At 35.3% G+C, this 18,241-nt stretch overlaps 1 protein-coding gene across 1 annotated transcript; it reads right to left on the bottom strand.

Annotated features, from left to right (window-relative positions):
* Window positions 1-1,257: 1,257 nt before the first annotated feature.
* LOC105044174 (DNA-directed RNA polymerase II subunit RPB2) lies at window positions 1,258-15,939 on the bottom strand. The gene is given in 26 exon segments (XM_010921986.4): window positions 1,258-1,498; window positions 1,501-1,525; window positions 2,314-2,736; window positions 3,455-3,754; window positions 3,946-4,089; window positions 4,177-4,230; window positions 4,500-4,569; window positions 4,667-4,782; window positions 4,875-4,970; window positions 5,043-5,120; window positions 5,207-5,332; window positions 6,039-6,140; window positions 6,229-6,384; window positions 8,280-8,396; window positions 8,549-8,656; window positions 8,858-8,934; window positions 9,021-9,093; window positions 9,188-9,325; window positions 9,437-9,481; window positions 9,580-9,700; window positions 9,791-9,877; window positions 9,990-10,054; window positions 13,009-13,206; window positions 13,358-13,648; window positions 13,735-13,956; window positions 15,482-15,939. Coding segments are annotated over 26 exon segments (3,561 nt in total). The 5' UTR covers window positions 15,719-15,939; the 3' UTR covers window positions 1,258-1,406.
* Window positions 15,940-18,241: the final 2,302 nt, after the last annotated feature.

The following is an 18,241-nucleotide window of genomic DNA, read 5'->3' as shown; positions in this document are numbered from 1 at the left end:
ACTTTACAAAACTTACTTTTTATTTTTTTCACTTTTGCACATCTAAAACGTCAAACCAAAAAGTAAAGAGCTCAAATTCTGCTCCTTCGTCAACTCTTCACCTTCCTACCTCCTTCTTCCTCCCTTCCTGAATTCTTCTTTCTCATCAAACTTTTCACCTACCGTTCTCAAATATTACTTTTTGCCAACATACTTTTTATTTTTTTATTTTTATTTAATAATAAAAATTAAAAAAATAAAAAATATTTTTTTAAAATTAAAAATTAATAAATATAATTAATATATTTTAAATATATATTAAAAATAATAACTATATATAATCGAATCAGTGCACTCCATAATAATTTTTCTACCCCACCAGAATTTCTCGTACTAAGATAGGCGGCATGGCCTCCAGAAGCCGCCTCCAGCCCGTACGCTGAACTTCAGGTGCAAATTAGAACTAATAACTGCCCATTGTACTATATAACAGCAGCTATTAGAAATATAACAGTCTTCTATTTGAATTTTTGCTAAATATGCATGCGACATGACGGACCCCTCCCTAAACAACAGTTATAACATCATAAGCGGCCGTTTATAACATAAAAGCTATATCAAAACCACCAGTAACCAAATGGCACACTGTTCCAAGCCATCTGACGATCCCCACAAGGCCGATCAGCAATCCCATCCTTGGATCACATATTTCTTGCCACCAAGCTGGGCTTTGTACATCATGCTAAAAAGAATTCAGGTGCCAAACGTAACTACAGTATAATCATTCAAAAGAAGCAAGTGCATCAAGAAGCTTTCACATTAAGAAGGGGTACACTACACAACTATTGTATGATTCCCACAAACGATAATTCTCAAAGACGAACCGAAAAACAAGTTCATTAGCCTAAACTTAGCATGGCGCAATTATTCAAATATGCAACCACAGTAGTATCTCCACGTGATGCTAGATAATCTACGCAAAAGTTTTACATGAATAGCTAAACACTTGTGAGACATGTACATGCTCCCTTAACGCCCATAGCAGTATGGCAAGTAGATGACACATGTCGTGCTTTCTTCCAAATGAATGAAGGCTCAAGCTAATCAAAACACCCTTTCCTTCCACCACATATAGTTGTCTTCAAGATGATCCTGAGCAGCATAAACAGAATCAACTTCTCTCCATCGCCCTCAAAGCAGCAATTTAGAACTACCGCGACTGCTCAGACCAGCATACACAACTGACAACCACTTCAAATATGAGAACATGCACCATCATAATAATGAAGCCTGACCTCAAAATTTCTGGATTTCCCGAAGCAGTACCAATATCCCACATCTTACAACAAGGATCACGTTTTTTTTTTTTTTTTGGGTACAAACAAGGACTACGCATCAGTAGGCCATAAAAGTATGGGTACAATGATTTAGGCTCCTTTCTTCTTTTGATCTTTGGCTGGCTTCATTTCTTTTGTGAACATTCTGGGAGCAATTGCCATGGCCATGAGCTCTTGAAAAGCAGCTTACATGCGTAAGGTATATGCACCTATACAAGGAAGATGGTATATTTGGTTACGTGAGTTAAAAATTAAAAGGGGGAGTCAGGCAGAAATAATACTTCCACTAATTTAGTTTCGCTATTTAGCCCCCACTCAGTGCATATGATTAAAACTTTATAAAATTGGAGAGAGCCACCGGAAAGAATGCAAAAAGATGACCCAGAAACAGGAGAAGATGTGGTTAAGATTAAACAGAACTGAAGTTGACTGGAGGCATCAGAAAATAGTGTGACAACGTGCATACAGTAAAAACAGTAAAATTACATGAGACAAAAATTACTCATCCAACCTTGCATCAAAATTGCCCAATAATGCTTACCTGTTTGAGATTAACTAAATTATCAGAAAAATCAATCAATCCCATTATACTACATCACGTGTTTGTGTTTTGGCTAGAAATCCAAAATATTACACACATATCATTCTGTACAAACTATTATAGACACATTCTGTTCAACTCAATATGTGATGTAGCATACTGGGATTGCTAGCTGAATTTATTACCCCAAACATAAATAGCCTTTTGAAGATACAAAAGACAACCGGGAATAAATACCACGTGCATCCACATATAGGAGTAAAAGCTATGTTCATTGAACAAAAGCCACTGAACTATTGGATGCCATTTTGAGCAACTATAAGTTTATGCATGAAGGTTTGTGTAAGCAAACATACTCCAGATAAAGCCTCAAAAAACCAAAAATGCTCTCATATTCAACTACTTGGCAAAACATTTTTTTTTGTAAAAGAAATGGGCTCAAAACAAAATCCTTACCTGAACAATGTCAGTCTTGTTCTTGCAACCTCTGCACTCAAAGGAATTCTTCTTGAGGTTGGCAATAGCAATAAGCCCACATCTCTCACAAACATGAACCCTATAAGCATCACTTTGGTCAAATAACCTTTCCTTCAGGAAATGTGCAGCCCCATGTGCAATCATGCAATCTCGCTCCATCTCACCAAAGCGAAGACCTCCATCACGAGAGCGTCCTTCTGCTGGCTGCCTTGTAAGAATTTGCACAGGTCCACGCCCTCGAGAGTGGATCTTGTCATCAACCATGTGCTTCAGTCTCTGGTAATAAGTAGGTCCAAGGAATATCATGGCAGTCAGCTTCCGCCCAGTGTGGCCATTATACATAGTTTCAAACCCACGCATCTGATATCCACACTTATGAAGAGCTTTGCTGATATTGTCCACCTAGGAAATTTGTGATAATATAAGCATTTTTTTTGTAATGAGGCAACTACAAAAGTACATTACATATTAAACTTCTACATCAGAAAATATCTGAAATCAATGTTAGAAACATTATTTAGGATAGAACTCCTGATAGATCATGGAATTGGAAAAAAACTAAGTCACAGGTCAGTTACAAGGAGATAGTCAATGATATAATTTAGGAGAGACCTTAGTCACATCTTGAAACTTATTCAAGTTTAGGATCATCAGAATAACATACAAGACACTCGTCCAAGGTCATTCTTCAGAGCCACGTTTCTCTCTACAGGGTAAATTTACATATCAAGAACTTCAAAAGAGAGAATCAAAGTAGACTTCAAATAACCAAATTATAATTAACTAATCCAGAGGAAAATATGAACTCCAAAGGCAAAGGATAACAGTTCTCCATCATATTTATTAAACCATATTAGTACAAATCCTTAATGGTAATGCAAATTGAATAACCATGTGTTTATGTATGAGCTATCAACAATGTCTTTTAGCTAGACATACGGAAAAAATACTTCCCCCTCGAGCAGAACAGAAGAAACTTTACATAATGTTCTTTAACATCAGATACAGTACCTTAAATTCTTAAACTGAATAAGCAAAAAAGCTCCAGCATTTCTAGCAAGTTAAATTGTGACATGCTTCTCAGGTAAAGCTTGCATGAAGGTTCTATGGATTTACTTACTGTGACATCAGTAAAAGGAGTAGCATCTCCCTCCTTTCCCATATGGGCAGCAACTTTTCCCATGATGCACTCAATAAGTTGACCTATTGTCATTCGAGAAGGAATGGCATGTGGATTCACAATAATGTCAGGTGTAATGCCTTCCACAGTCCATGGCATGTCTTCTTGTGTGTATGTCATTCCAACAGTTCCCTTTTGGCCATGCCTGCTACTAAATTTATCACCAATTTGAGGAATACGAACTGACCTCATTCTTACTTTCACAAATCTCAAACCATCAGCATTTGTCGTCAATAGGACCTGTGACAAAGAAACATTGCCTCTATTTAAGGAAAGATACGAAAAAAGAAAAGGAACGTTATTTCAACATAGAAAGGAAAGAAAGTATAATATCAATTATTGTTAAGTCTTGAAATATTTTCATGACATAAGAACACTATTTAAGGAAAGATACTCCAAACAGTATAATTGGTGGAAAAAAAATAGCCAACCTGATCCACCATCCCACTTTCACTATGTCGTACACTGGTACTATGATCACGACGTGTGTATCTTGAAGCTTGACCTTGAGAATCATCTTGAGGGATTGGAGATGTCTTTCCAATTATGACGTCTTCACCAGAGACCCTTGTACCCTGATATATGCATAAATAATTATAGAATAAAGAAAGACTACAGAGTTATCCAAGTTGATGAAATAATTGACTGTCTAAAAAACTCACCGGAGGCGCAAGACCATCATCATCCAATTTGTCATAAGAGCCATGCCGCATACCCTGCAGAAATAAGGGAAAGGATCAATGCACCTATGTACCTGGAGTCCAGATCCACCATTTTAGCCTCAAGTACCCAAACACCTTGACACTTAAATATGGGTATTATCATGACATAGTTATGAATCCGTAAGACAAAATTCTTCATTATTAGAAAGATCCAATATTTATGCACTTGGCATATAGCATGCCTATCAGCATCCATGTAACATAATAATCCACAAATTGAATGAACAATAACAAGCCAATAACTAATCATTTCAACCACTCACCATCGTATTTTCCCTATTTGGGCGCCCGAAGTCTTCTTTAACAAGAGTTCCCATCTTCTTTTCCTCATCTCTGGATATGGGGCCATAAATTGAGAGAATGATAGAATATTAAAAATGACACTAGAAAAACATTATAAAAAAGGGAGAAGAGAGAACTAATGACATACCTGTAAGAACGGAAAAACAAAGACCGAAAGAATCCACGATCAATTGAAGATTGGTTCATAATAACAGAATCTTCTTGGTTATATCCCGAATAGCAGGCAATTGCAACAATTGCATTCTACATTATGACACAAGTGCAAGAAGATATCAGAAGCATTAAAAAATCAACCATATAGGTGTGTGCGCAAGAGAAGAGAGAGAGATTCATACAATCCCAGCAGGTAATTGTCTAAAGTGCAAATGTTCCATGGCACGAGTTGTAACAAGAGGCTTTTGAGGATAGTAGAGAACATAGGCCAATGTATCCTGAAGGAAGAAGTGGATCAGCATCCATTAAGATTAACATTAAAAACAAGAGAATACAAGAAGCCTACCCACCATTCGTAATTGGTAATTGGTTACATAAATCCCCATGGCTTGCTTGCCCATTGCTGACTGGTATGTATTACGAGGTGACTGGTACACAAACAATTAAAAATGAGAATAAAAAGTGATGGAAAATGGAGATCAATGTCAAACCACTTAATCGGATAAATGAACACCTGGTTGTGGTCTGGAAAAGGGATGATAGATGCACAAACACCCAAAATTAATGATGGATGGATCTCACAGTGAGTGTAAGTTTCCGAGTATGCCTCCTCTGGGTTCTGTCTTGCATTTACGAGATCCTGAAGCATATAATTGTCATCAGAATTTGGAGTTTGCCATATAACTGATTCAACATGACCGTTGTTGGCCATAGCATGTTTATAAAAAAAAAAAAAAAAATCCAGACATGGCTATGTATTGAATTTATTCATGCAGGAAACAAGAAATATAAGCATCATAGGTTCATATAGACATACATCATACATAAATAAATGTATGTTTATTGTAGATACACGACGTGCTTGCATACATACACAAAGACATAGTATACAGACATGAAATAGTATGGCGTGGCCAAGAAATTGTTGTTCAAGGGCTTATCTTGTGATCCTACTTTGCAATGAGTTACTTGTATATTGGATTACAAGCATCACCAGTTGATTGTATCTAATTTTCAATCTTGGAGGACCCTACTCAACATTGACTTGCCTAGCAATTAAAGATCAAAGTAAATCACATAAGGTAAAATGTAAATTGCTTATTTGGAAGAGCAACATACATAATATGAAGGACAGCATACTCCAATATATATTATAAATTAATTGTAAATAGGGCATGCTAGACATTATTAACGGGATCACATGTCCAAGCATCTGGTAAAACTGATGTAATTTATGGTGTTGTTTTTAATACAGATAAAGGTATTCTCTCAGTTAAAATAATAATTGCTGAAACTCACTTATATGGAGATGTCAAACGAGTACTATTGATCACATAGAAACTCACATTGATAGTCATGGCTATCATTGTAGTCTCTTCCTCCTCGGTATCAATGTACTCTATAAATCCCTTCGCAACAAGATCATGCCAACCTTCCTCTGGAGATTCCTGGGAAGAAGAACATTAAAGGATTCAGTAGCTGATTTGAACAAATAAAATACATATACTTGATCTTAAACTATCAAGAACAGCAAACCCTTTGTTGCAGTGCTTGAATATCTTTTTTCTTTATCAGCAGCCTTTGGTTCTCTACAATAAATAGTGGACGACTACAGCGACCATAGTCAGTATAAAGCCGTAGTTCTTTGAGACGAATATCTCGTACAACTCCAACCTCAGTGTTGACATCAATCTGACAACAATAATACCAGCTGTAAGCAAGCATTTCTCTTTTTTTTTCAAGGAATAATGAAAATGATTTTTTGGTTACTAGTCTCTAGAGTAATCACTGGACAACAACAGAAAGCACGTCCCATTAGTGGGACCAACGAGGCATTTCAGAGTCAGCGCACTTTCAACATATAACTTGACAAGTAATTGGTGAACCATCACTGGTTCTTGCCATATAATATATGACAAAGCAGTAGAGTTTGGGCTCGCAATTTAAGTGGTTCACAAGGGTATGATCCACTCTTGAATTAGTTCTATAAAAAAACCATTAATATTTCAATTTCCAATCAGATTTTTGCATGCATGTCGGAATAAAGAAATGAAATCATAATCAAAGATCACAAGGAGAAACAGTTTTACTGAAAGACCACATAGAATTAATTTTGTTTCTGTCATCATGGTCCTACCAGAAATATGCATGTATGCATGTTCACATGCATGTATATATGTATACAAAATTAGCTGACTCTCCATCTGCAGTGACATAAATAGTTTAGAAAAGCACAAAATTGAAAAAGCATTTTTTGAACCACAAAAGGCAAAAGAAATATCAAGACAGAGATTTCCGATACCACAATTCTACCTTTCCTTTGATTGCAAAAATAAGAAACACGAGATGTATTAGGACTAGTTGAACATTCACCCACATAAGCAAAACAAATCTCATCCTATTTGAAATTCTGAATATCAAGAAATTCAAACATGCTATTACTCTCTGAGTCCTTATTTATCTGTGCAAAATAGATATGAACTAGTTGTAGTTCTCCATCTGTCCAACTAAACTACTACTTAAGTCTTATAGATGGTTTGCCAATGTGGAAAGCAAAAGAACCAAGTTTTAAATAAAATGAAAATCAAGGGAGAGACTGAACAGAGAACAACACTGCACTTATTCATAGGGTCACCTATCCATCATAGCATTGAAACCACGATAGGTACAGATTGACATGCAATAAGGCTTCAGACCAAGCTGGGAAATGACGGTCATCTGCATTTGGAGCAAAAGGAATCATTAGGACTCCAAGACAGGGTTGATGATCTGAACCTAAACCAAATTATAGGAAGGCTAGTCAACTTAACGTAATGTGGATGGTATCAGCACTGATCCACTCTAAAGACTTGCGGCTCTACAAAACTTAATAATATGCAAACAGAAAAATTAGTTTATCTATATTAGAAGTTTACTAAGACTAAGACAATGGAAGTATATAGAAAGCTGATGTGAATTTTTTAATACAGATATCAAATGAAAGGCTTTCAGGCAAGACACGTTATTTTGGCATATCACCAATACATGGATCCATGAAAATCAAATTCACAATCACATAGAAGAAAATACGTAAAGAGGATTGGAGGCAGGCCATTCAAACTAGTAAATCCACCACAAGCTCCTAACATGGAATGGGCATATCATGATAAGACATGGTAAACCAGGAGTCAGGCAGGACAATTGAATGTAAAATAATTTATGGATACAGAGACTGATAACTGTGAAGAAAGAGCAAAGAAAACCAGCCCACATGCTACTTGATAATAAAAGGCAAGAAATATGACTGCTCAAATGAAACATGTAGAAACTTCTTATAACCACATAAACATCATGGAAATTCCAAGTTCCGTTGTCCAGTAAAGAATCAAAAATTTTGATAAGCAACATACAACCTGTAAATGACGATGTCAAAAATAAATAGAAAATAATCCTGGGAATCTAATCATTAGGATGTAGTTACCACAAATACACAAAAAAATCATCAATGTGTCATAGAATGACAATTAAGGAAGTATCAAAATCCTGTTTGCAGGCTTATGTATCCAAATTGGAAAAATTGGAGTTATAAAAAAGGTATGCATGCAAACCTGTCTCCTCAACCGTCTTAAGGTCCTCACCAAGAGGTCAGGGTTCCGATGAATACCCACCCAGGAACCATTGACAAAAATTTTAGATGCTTGAGGAATTACTGCAGGTGATATTTCCTGAACAAAGCAAAGTCATATGACTTGATTAAGGAAAAGACAAACCTAATTTAAAAAATGATAGACGAATGTTCCACCCAAAATGCCAACTCAGTAAATGGGAACCATAAAAACCAGACATGTATCATAAGCTTGCAATGAGATGCATGTACCTCAAAGTTTTCAGTACCCCACTCCTCAAGAAATTCTAAAATAGGATGTGCAGCCGATCCTACAGTAATGTACACCATCAAAGCGAGATTTTTCACCAATCCACAAGCCTGGCATCAAAATTATAGAGTAAAATTAGACACAGAATATGATGTATGGAAATAAACAACAAGCAACAACATATACTGCATTTACTTTTGTTGGCATTATTACCAGCTCTTACATCTCATATTGCTTCATATCTCATGAGAAACATCCAGATGCTGATTCCAAATCTATTATAATAAAACTTTTGACAACCAGGTTATTACCTGTCCTTCAGGTGTTTCAGCAGGACACATCATTCCCCAATGAGAATTGTGCAACTGTCGAGGTTTAGCCAACTTACCTGATAACACAAGAAAGAGTCATAAATCAAATGTGTCGTTGAAATATAATATGAATGATAAATTGGAAGCTTCATGTATTTTTTACCTTCACGTCCTATAGGAGAGTTCAACCTCCGCAGGTGAGAGAGAGTAGAAGCATATGTTAGGCGATTCAAAACCTGTCAGGTGGAAGCATACCCAATAGCAATCTTACATAAATGAGTTCTATGCTGAGGATTTCTTTATAACAAAACAAATAGGGGTGAAACAGACCTGTGAAACCCCTGCTCTGGTGCCAGCTTGATTTGCTTGTCCCCAATTTCCAGTAGCAAGGGAATATTTAAGGCCACTTGTGATGGTTTTAGCTTTGATTGCAAATTGCAGATTAACATCTTTTCCATTATCTACACACTGTCCCACATAAATAAAAATAGTTTACAATTACTACCAAACAGACTTGCAGAAATTGTAACTTTAACACTTCAACAATAAATTAAAGGAGTCAACAGCAAACATTAAAACCTTCTGGACGTAAGATCTCACATCCCTGGTCAATTTTCTAAAAAGCTGCATTGCAAAAATTAATCATGTCAAAAATTTTGGTCTAAAAAAAAATAAATCTCAAAGATGGACTTGTGAAGTTTACAGGTTCCGTAAAAACAAACCATTCTGAACAAGCCTCCAAGTAGAGGACCAGCAAGGTCCAGCCTTTTGTTGCCATAATGATCCCTATCATCTTCTGGTCTTCGTCCAAGTGCACACAGCAACAGACGATGAATAATGTAACTAATGAAAAAAAGACACCGTTAATATTTCAACTGGAATTTATATTTATATCACAGAACAACTTACTTTGGAAAAAGATAGGTAACTTACCCAAAATAGTATGCTTTCTTAGTTTCACAAAATTCTCCAACACCAACATGAGGCAGCATTTCTTTTTGAAGAATTTCTTTTGCATACCTTCAAAAGAAACAAAAGAAACTCATGCAACAAAGAAAAATAGCAACAATCAAACATATATCTAAAGTCAGTCAATGGCAGGTCCACTAAAGGTCCACGTGATTAAGCATACTTGATCCTCTTCTCCCTCGTCACACCAACAGTTGCCCCTCGCTTCCCTATGTAGTCCAGAGCCACCTGGAAGAGAAATGTTAGTGTCATACAAACAATAATAAGCGGCATTTGAAAAGCAAGGAGAGAAAATGTAGCTCAGCAAGAAATAACCAGGAAACATTGTGGAGAACACTAAGGAAAGTACCATGTCTAAATTGTGCAACTAATTCCAAGATAATATTAAGTTTATTATTCTCATAGCACCATCAATTCTAGAGTTTCCTTCCAATATTTGGAGGATTAATTATACTTTTTTGAAACAACATGCTACATTCTTTAAAAGATTCCGTACCACCATAGCTTCTTATTGTGCATACACGTGAATTAGTTTTGGGCAGGGCCATTGGGGTATAATAGTTCTGCTGTCCTTTTAAATGAATAATTTAATTCAGCAGGTCAGGTAACATTATGTTTTAATCATTATCAGTAATCACTGATAAAAAAAAGAAGAATCATATTTGAACCTATGAAGCACAGGTACTCCTACTTCACGCGTGTACTAACACCGGATATGTTTCCAGTGTGGGTACATTTCTGTATGCATTAGTACTCCTATCTCTGCATTCTTCAGATTGCAAATTCGTCCCTTGATGATCCAAATGTGGAGAAGAAACTTTTTACTGATGATGCAGAGAATGAAGCAGCTGAAACTATTATCACTTGATTATCAAGATTATTATTTTGATTTCTACTTATTTAGACCGCTAGTTTTTTTCATTAATTGCAAGTGTTTGTTTGTTTTTTATGATGATACTTATAAATTTAGTTGAGATTTGAAAACTTAATTTTATTAATATTCAAATATTATATATATAATCCATTTTTTCATATATTTTTATTAATATTAAAATATTATATACATTCAAATATTAATAAAAATATAAAATATCTAGCCGCACCTGCATCGTGATTTTTTTTTCAATTTTTACCGTATCAGCATACCCGTACCATAAAATATCCGTACCGCATACTAGTATCTATGCTTCTTAGATTTGAACTAATTGCAGTTCAATCATAACCAAACTCCATATCCATGGTAGACAACAAATGAAAATCTTTATTTCAACAATTTTACACTCCGAATTCCCAGCTATAGTGTAAATGTCTCTACATCATATCACTATAAAATCATACTATGAAATAGATTCAAGCCATTGTATTAAGATATAATTCTGCATTCCCTATTCGTCTCCATTTAAAGTATGAATGAAGCACTTTCCAGCAACCTAAAAGAATTGTTAGCTAAAGGTCCCAGAAAAATGACCACCTTTTCTTCATGGCATCTCGTTCCATTTTCACAAGGCTGCTCATACATCTATCATGGGGAAACTTCCTCTTGATATGGATCGAGGTTTTGTTTCTGTAACAGACTATCCTACCATCATATCACCTATTCCTGTCGCTCAAATATGTTTCCCAAAGATTTTGATGTCTAATTTGCTCGAGTAAACTAGTTTTGCACAGGGTTCGTTACACGAACTGTAAAACAACCATGAAAAACATGGGTGTACAGAACAAATTATCTGCCATAAAAAAAACCTCACAATTCACAACCCCAACCCCGCCCCGCCAACCCCCCAACCCCCAAAACACACACAAAAAAAAAAAAAGAAAAAAAATTCTACACAAGCACAATCACAATCATATTGGAGAGCTTGAAATTTACTAGTGCAATAGACAAACATACACCATAGTACATGCTACACAAACCCCTTCCCAGATCAAGAACCATAATATATGCTACCCCTTCCAAGTTAAAAATTTAGACCTCATGCTAACCCATTTCAGAACCTTTAAGGTCAGCATTGCATCAGTAAATGCAAGTACGAATAACCAACAACCATAATGAAATTTAAAGTAAATAAACATAGAAAGATGGCATTATTATGAGACTGAATATCATCACAACAATACAAATACTGCCTACTCCAAAAGGTTGAAATATGATGATAAAGGCAATTAACATCATACAAATTATACAAGATAGTGGCCATGTCATTTCTATTTGGTATAACTTGATACTATACAACGAATGAAATTGCTCCCTCTTTTTTGCACTTTGGCTCATCTGTCCAAGTAAAAATATGCCAAAAAAAAAAAAAGCTCAATCACATAAAATTAATACCATCTCGTATCAATAAGAAAATATCTTGAACAGGAAATAATTAGGGCTCAAAACAGGTGGGTTTCATATCGAATCTATGCTGTATTCGTATCCAAACTAAAGCAAACAGAAAAACAGAGTTCCAATACAGATCCTGCATCCACCAAAATGAGTAAGCTCCAAATTCACATTCAAATCCAATTAATAGTTGGATCCAAGTTCAAATTCAAGTTTTTTTTTAAGGCTCTATTTAGTGCATGCTTTTAACAGGACAATAACCAAGGATTAACAATTTCCAAAACAAAATGAACTCTTATCACAATAATATGTGGTAGACTGTGATATAAAAGGAGTGAGATGTGGGAAGTACATGATTGGTTTTGTTCTATTTATGTTAAGCTTTAACTGAAATATAATCAAAGCCTGAATATTTGTTGGAATTTTAGAATTAATAATAGCAACAAATGAGAATGAAGGACAGCATGCATGAAAAAAAAGGTGAAAATCCAAACAAGAAGAAAAGAAATTAACACAAATCATATAGCCAATTTTCTTCGTACTTCTATATTTGCATATACTACACGTATAATTTGTTTTTCAGCACTTGGATTATTGTGTTTTCAGATTCAAACATAGATAAATCAGCATTCAATTCAATAAAAAAATCACATCCTATGTATAGAATTCAAACTCAATACAATAAGGTTATTGAAAACTTATTTTGAATGCACTACCCATTATTATGAAGTAATCAGGTTGGGCTATTGAGTTTTCAGATATCATTTACACCCCTAGAAATAATTCAATCCAATAATCACAAAAACATCTGTAGTCTGTAATAAAAATATGGCATGTGAAAGATAACAGAAATTACCTGTTGATTTTGAATAACAAATGCTTCTTCCAAAGATGGTCTCAGCAATTCCATCATTTGTGTATCACTGAAGTCATAGCATATATGTTCTAAAATATCTTTGTCGGCAACAAAACCTAGTGCTCGAAATACAATAATTATTGGTATATCGGCTCGTATGTATGGAAGAGTAGCACGAATATACTGTCCTGAAGAACCCTGAAAAAAAAAAAAATCAAAGAAGTAAACCTTTTCCAGATATATTTCAACTATGGCAGTTATAAGTGGATTACGATAAGCCCACCCTGAAGAAAAACACATGATAAAACTAATGTCAACAGAAACAACTCCATATAAAAGAAAAACTTACCCCTTTGGCACTGGTACGGGAAAGCATGCGCACAAACATGGTGCTTGCTGGCCTGCTTTGGGACTCTGGCATTGATCGGACTTCAGCAACATAAGCATACTTATTGGGCTGCCTTTTTTTAAAGACATAAACGTGATTGGTGCTCATCTTCTCCTGTGCAATCAGAACTTTTTCGCTCCCATTAATTATAAAGTATCCACCTTGGTCATAAGGGCATTCTCCAAGTTCTGTTAGATCTTTTTCAGAATTCTGATATAACGTGCAATAGCTAGACCGTAGCATAATAGGAACCTGCACAGGGTGCAAATGAAAGCTAACTGAATCGATCAAAAGAAAACAAATTTCAAGCAAGTTAGTTCATTAATCATACACTTTACCTTCCCAATAAATACTTTGGGAAATTCCTGTGTCTCAGTCACTTCCTCACAGTCGTGCCCTTTCTTTATAACTTTCTTGGTGACGTCTACATATAAGGGGGCTGAGTATGTCAGATTCCTCAGCCTTGCAGCTTTTGGGAATAATGTCGCAGTTTCTCCATCTGACTCTGTCATCATAGGCCTGCTCAAATATATTTGGCCAAAGCTGATCTTGTATATTGTCTGTAAAATTACAAATTATGTAGCTCAGCAAAAAGCAGAAATCTACAAAAAAATGTAATAGCACCAGTATATCAGTAGAAAGTCTGAGGATCTAAGGAACGTGGTGCATGTCAATAGTATGAAATAACACCTTACAGGTAAAGCTCACATCCAGGACTAAGGAATGGAACCAAACAGGGTTCATGCTAGAAATGGTAGGAATGATGATGGTGACCCTTTTCTGGGAGGCAATAAAAACTTAAGCACAGTACCCAGAATGATGATCATTTATTGCTGGGATGCAAAAGTTGAATTCGCCACCCACATATTCCAACAGGAATTACACATATTACAGCACGAATTGACCTATTTCTGTTTATTGTTATCCACCTCTATTTTTAACAGAACTGAGCATTTTAAAAAGAACTAGCATGGAAGATTTTCAGATTCATGATGATAGACGGAAGATGCCAAAGACTTAATTCAGATAACACAGGTGAATTGAGCATAAGAGCAAATGCACGTGGAAAATGACTTCCCCGTTACATTTCAATAAAACTTCTTGAACATTTTCAACCTTCAAGCCATAAAGGTCAATCAAATAAGTTCTCCCATCTCAATATAAAGCATGATCTATCCAGCTTCCATTACTACCAAACATTACAAAATTGTCATAATAAAACTTCAGTTCTAGCCAAATTTTTCCTTGGCAATCTTCAAGTGGTAAAAGGATTATTGAGATTTTGGGGATAGAAGATACTGATTTGTCATCTAAAATACATCACACAGATTAGTCGTCACTTATAGCTTCCATTGAGAGAAGCTAAGAATTCTCATGTTTGTCAGTTGAGAAGTTTGTGCTCTCCTTATTTTCTGCCTAACGGAGAAACCTCTTCAGCTTAACTAAAAATTCTTTTAACCCCAACTGGCCTATATCTTTTTCTTTTCTCGATGTCAAATATTTGCTGGAGGTAAGCTTATCCATCTCCATCATCCCAATTGCATCAGTCCCTTTTGCAATTAGCTTGATACCTATTCAATTCAAAAGGCTGGTTCCTCTCAGAGGATATAAAGGATTATCTTCCAGTGAAATAAGGATCAGGTGCTCTGGGCTTCATTCACTACTCCCTCTCCCTGACCAGCTTTGATCTTCTTCTAATGCTACTTGAAAAAAGTTCCTTGCAGGTTTCATGAAACAAAAAGGGGCTGCCAATTCTCTTATCTTCCATGAACTTTCCTTTAGAATTAGCAGAATTGATAGTTTTCATTCCTGTAATCAGTCCATCCCTCGACTTATTCCATGACAAAGGATTATTGGATTAGGTTACGATCTCCTTTTCGCCGATCACCTAAATCTTAACGGAATCAACGGCCGCTTCCCTTCAATCAGTCTACCCCTCCCCCTACCACCTACTTCACTTCTCCACAAGCCAAAACACCTCCCCATCCAAATGATTAGGTCCTATTAGACCCTATCAGAGGAAAGCGGGAAATAAAAAGAACAAAATGGGAGAAGAAGCAGCGGTTGTGGAGGGACGGCGCGGACCTCGACGAAGTCAGACTGGCGGCCGGGATTGTGTTGGGATTCAGGTCTGATCTCGATGTTGGCCGACTCATCGACGATCTCCTGCATGGTGTTCTGGATGAATTCATCGAAGGAGTCGAGCTGCTGCCGCACCAGCCCCTTCTCCTCGAAGTAGGCGCTGATCACCGCCCACGCATCCTCCTGAGTTATCTCCTCGTCCTCCTCGTTCTCGTTCTCCATCATCGCGTAGTCCTCCATCTATATCAAAAAACCCTAGCTTCGATCGATCAAGAACTAGGCCTCAATCAATGTAAGAGATGGATCAAAACCAAACGAAACCCTAGACAAATATATAGGTAAGGAACAAAGGCTTCTTCCGGGTTGGAGAGGAGAACGACAACAAAGGCGGTCGAGGAGCGGGAAGGGGGAGAATGATCTCGACGAGCCAAGAAATGTCGTTCGATAGAAGGGAATAGGATGGTCGGCAGGAGGGTAGGGCTGACTTGGGTCGGGTTGGTTTTTAAATAAAAAAATTGCGCACGTGAATAACACGTGCTTTAGACAGCGGTTCTCGACCGGGCGGTCCAACGTGCACCTGCGTGATTTCAAGTTGCTGCCGTGTCGGGAAATTGGGCGCGCCAACCGCAACTCGAGGCGGAACAAGGCGGCGGACCGCAAAAGTTGTAATTTTGAATAAGATTGATGTGAGTGTGTCTCAACCAGCTAACAGCCTTGACCAGGGCTGCTGATTCGATTTTAATCGGCCTGGTCTGATTCAAAAATCAAATATTAAAAAAATAAATATTAAAAAAAATTTAAATAAAAAAAAAAAATCGAACCGAATCCGAATCAAAAATTTCGGTTCGATTCGATTCCATTATTCAATTTTTTATAATTTTTTATTTTTAATTATTTAATTTTAATATAATATATTCAAAATAAGAGGAAACAATAAACTGTGATAGAATTTAAAATTAGAACTTAAAATGGGTAATCTTACTTAATGCAAGATATCAAACAAGCATTCAGGAATTATCTTGAAGTTGATCTCAAAGTTCTATTCCACTCAAAAATTAAAAAAAAAAACTTTTTGTTGCTAACATGTTTATGGCACATGTACAAAATATCAGTGTCACTTATATTGCGAATGCAAGCAACATGATTAAGTCTTCTATCAAGTATACATATAAATCAAGATAATTGAGTTAAAATTCACTGATTCTTATGTAATCAGAAGTAACTTTGAACACCCAAAAACATTATAAACAAACTTCTATGAATACTTAAGGATGTAACAATCCAAATAATATAATAAATTTTTATACCCCAAAATTACTATTGGGCAACAAAAAAAAAAAAAAATCATGGTATCCTCATTTCAATTTAGATGATATTGATCGGTAATTTCTTATATTAAAAATCAACAGTTGATAAGTAATAGTACATTAGTAATTGATAAATAAAAAATCAATAATAAGTAAAATGTAACATATCAAAAACAACATCTACAATATAAACAAGTAATCAAGCATCATAGCAAATTATAATAATAGACTAAGTCTAAATATCCGATCATCTACCCATGTAACTAACAAGTTCTCAACATAATAAATAATATAAATTTAAATAAGAATTAGTAATTATTTATTAAGGCAAAAAAAGACAAGCTTTGCTCTAGATTTAGCATGGCATGATGAATGAATGTCTTGTCTTGAATCTTCAAAGTGAACAATGGTACTGTAAGGATCAACTAAACAAGAAAAAAAAGAAATATATATTAATGGTAGGTGTAAATAATTTCTATTTGAAATCTAATAATAAATAATTAAAAAATAGATAATTAAAAAAGTAATGAGAATACCTTTTTCAGGCTATTAATCTAAGAAACATCAATAACAACATCCTTCATACCAATCTTCTCAAAGTCTGTAATTTTTAAATTAAATGATACAAAATTAGTATGAGAATAAAATAAATAATAAATATTAATAGAAATAACTAACTAATGAAGAAATCTTATAATTATTGATTACAAAGAAGCAAAATTAATATCTTTTTCAAGTTTTGTCAAGTTCTTCCAAATATTCTTCAATATTAATTGTGTATGTGGTGATTCGCATCCAATCTTGTGCACTACTTTTACTTTACAAAAAAAAAAAAAAAGATTTAAGAATACTAAAAAAGTCTATATAAAATATATGATTTTTTAAATAGAGATGGAAACAATAAACAATTGTATAAATATAGAAGTAGTCAAGTAAAACTAGAAAGCAAATTTACTTAACTAAATAAATATCTTAGGTGTTAAAGAATTCTTGAATTGGTCAGGGTATGTCCTCCGGTACTAAATGCGGACTCTAAAACAGCTGTATAGATTGGCATTACTAACACATCACATGCTAAACGAGAGAGTATAGTAAATCTCGCACTATTGATCTTCCACCAAGACAACAAATCAAAGTTCGAATCACTATCATCTTCAAGTGCTTCATTTAAATACCTCTCAAGGTCATTCTTAATGAATGCATTTTTTCCAGTATTGAAAATCTTTTGCTGCTTTAATTGCTGTAATACCATCCTTTCCAAATCAAATTCATTTTTTTCATAAGATAAAAAGTTAGAAGCCACCACTCCACTCCCACCACTTCCACTATATTGTCTAGTGGCGGAGCATACATTTTTTTGTACACTTCAAACAAACTGAATGCAACTTTTTTTACTAGATGCACCAAGTCATTGCCCTTTTCTTCACCATGTATTCTCTGGAGAGCTAATGCCAAA

This window comes from Elaeis guineensis, chromosome 4, assembly GCF_000442705.2.
Source record: "Elaeis guineensis isolate ETL-2024a chromosome 4, EG11, whole genome shotgun sequence".
Classification (NCBI taxonomy): Eukaryota; Viridiplantae; Streptophyta; class Magnoliopsida; order Arecales; family Arecaceae; genus Elaeis; species Elaeis guineensis.
The sequence above is the reverse complement of the archived record's forward strand: the minus strand, read 5'-3'. Positions and strand labels throughout refer to the sequence as shown.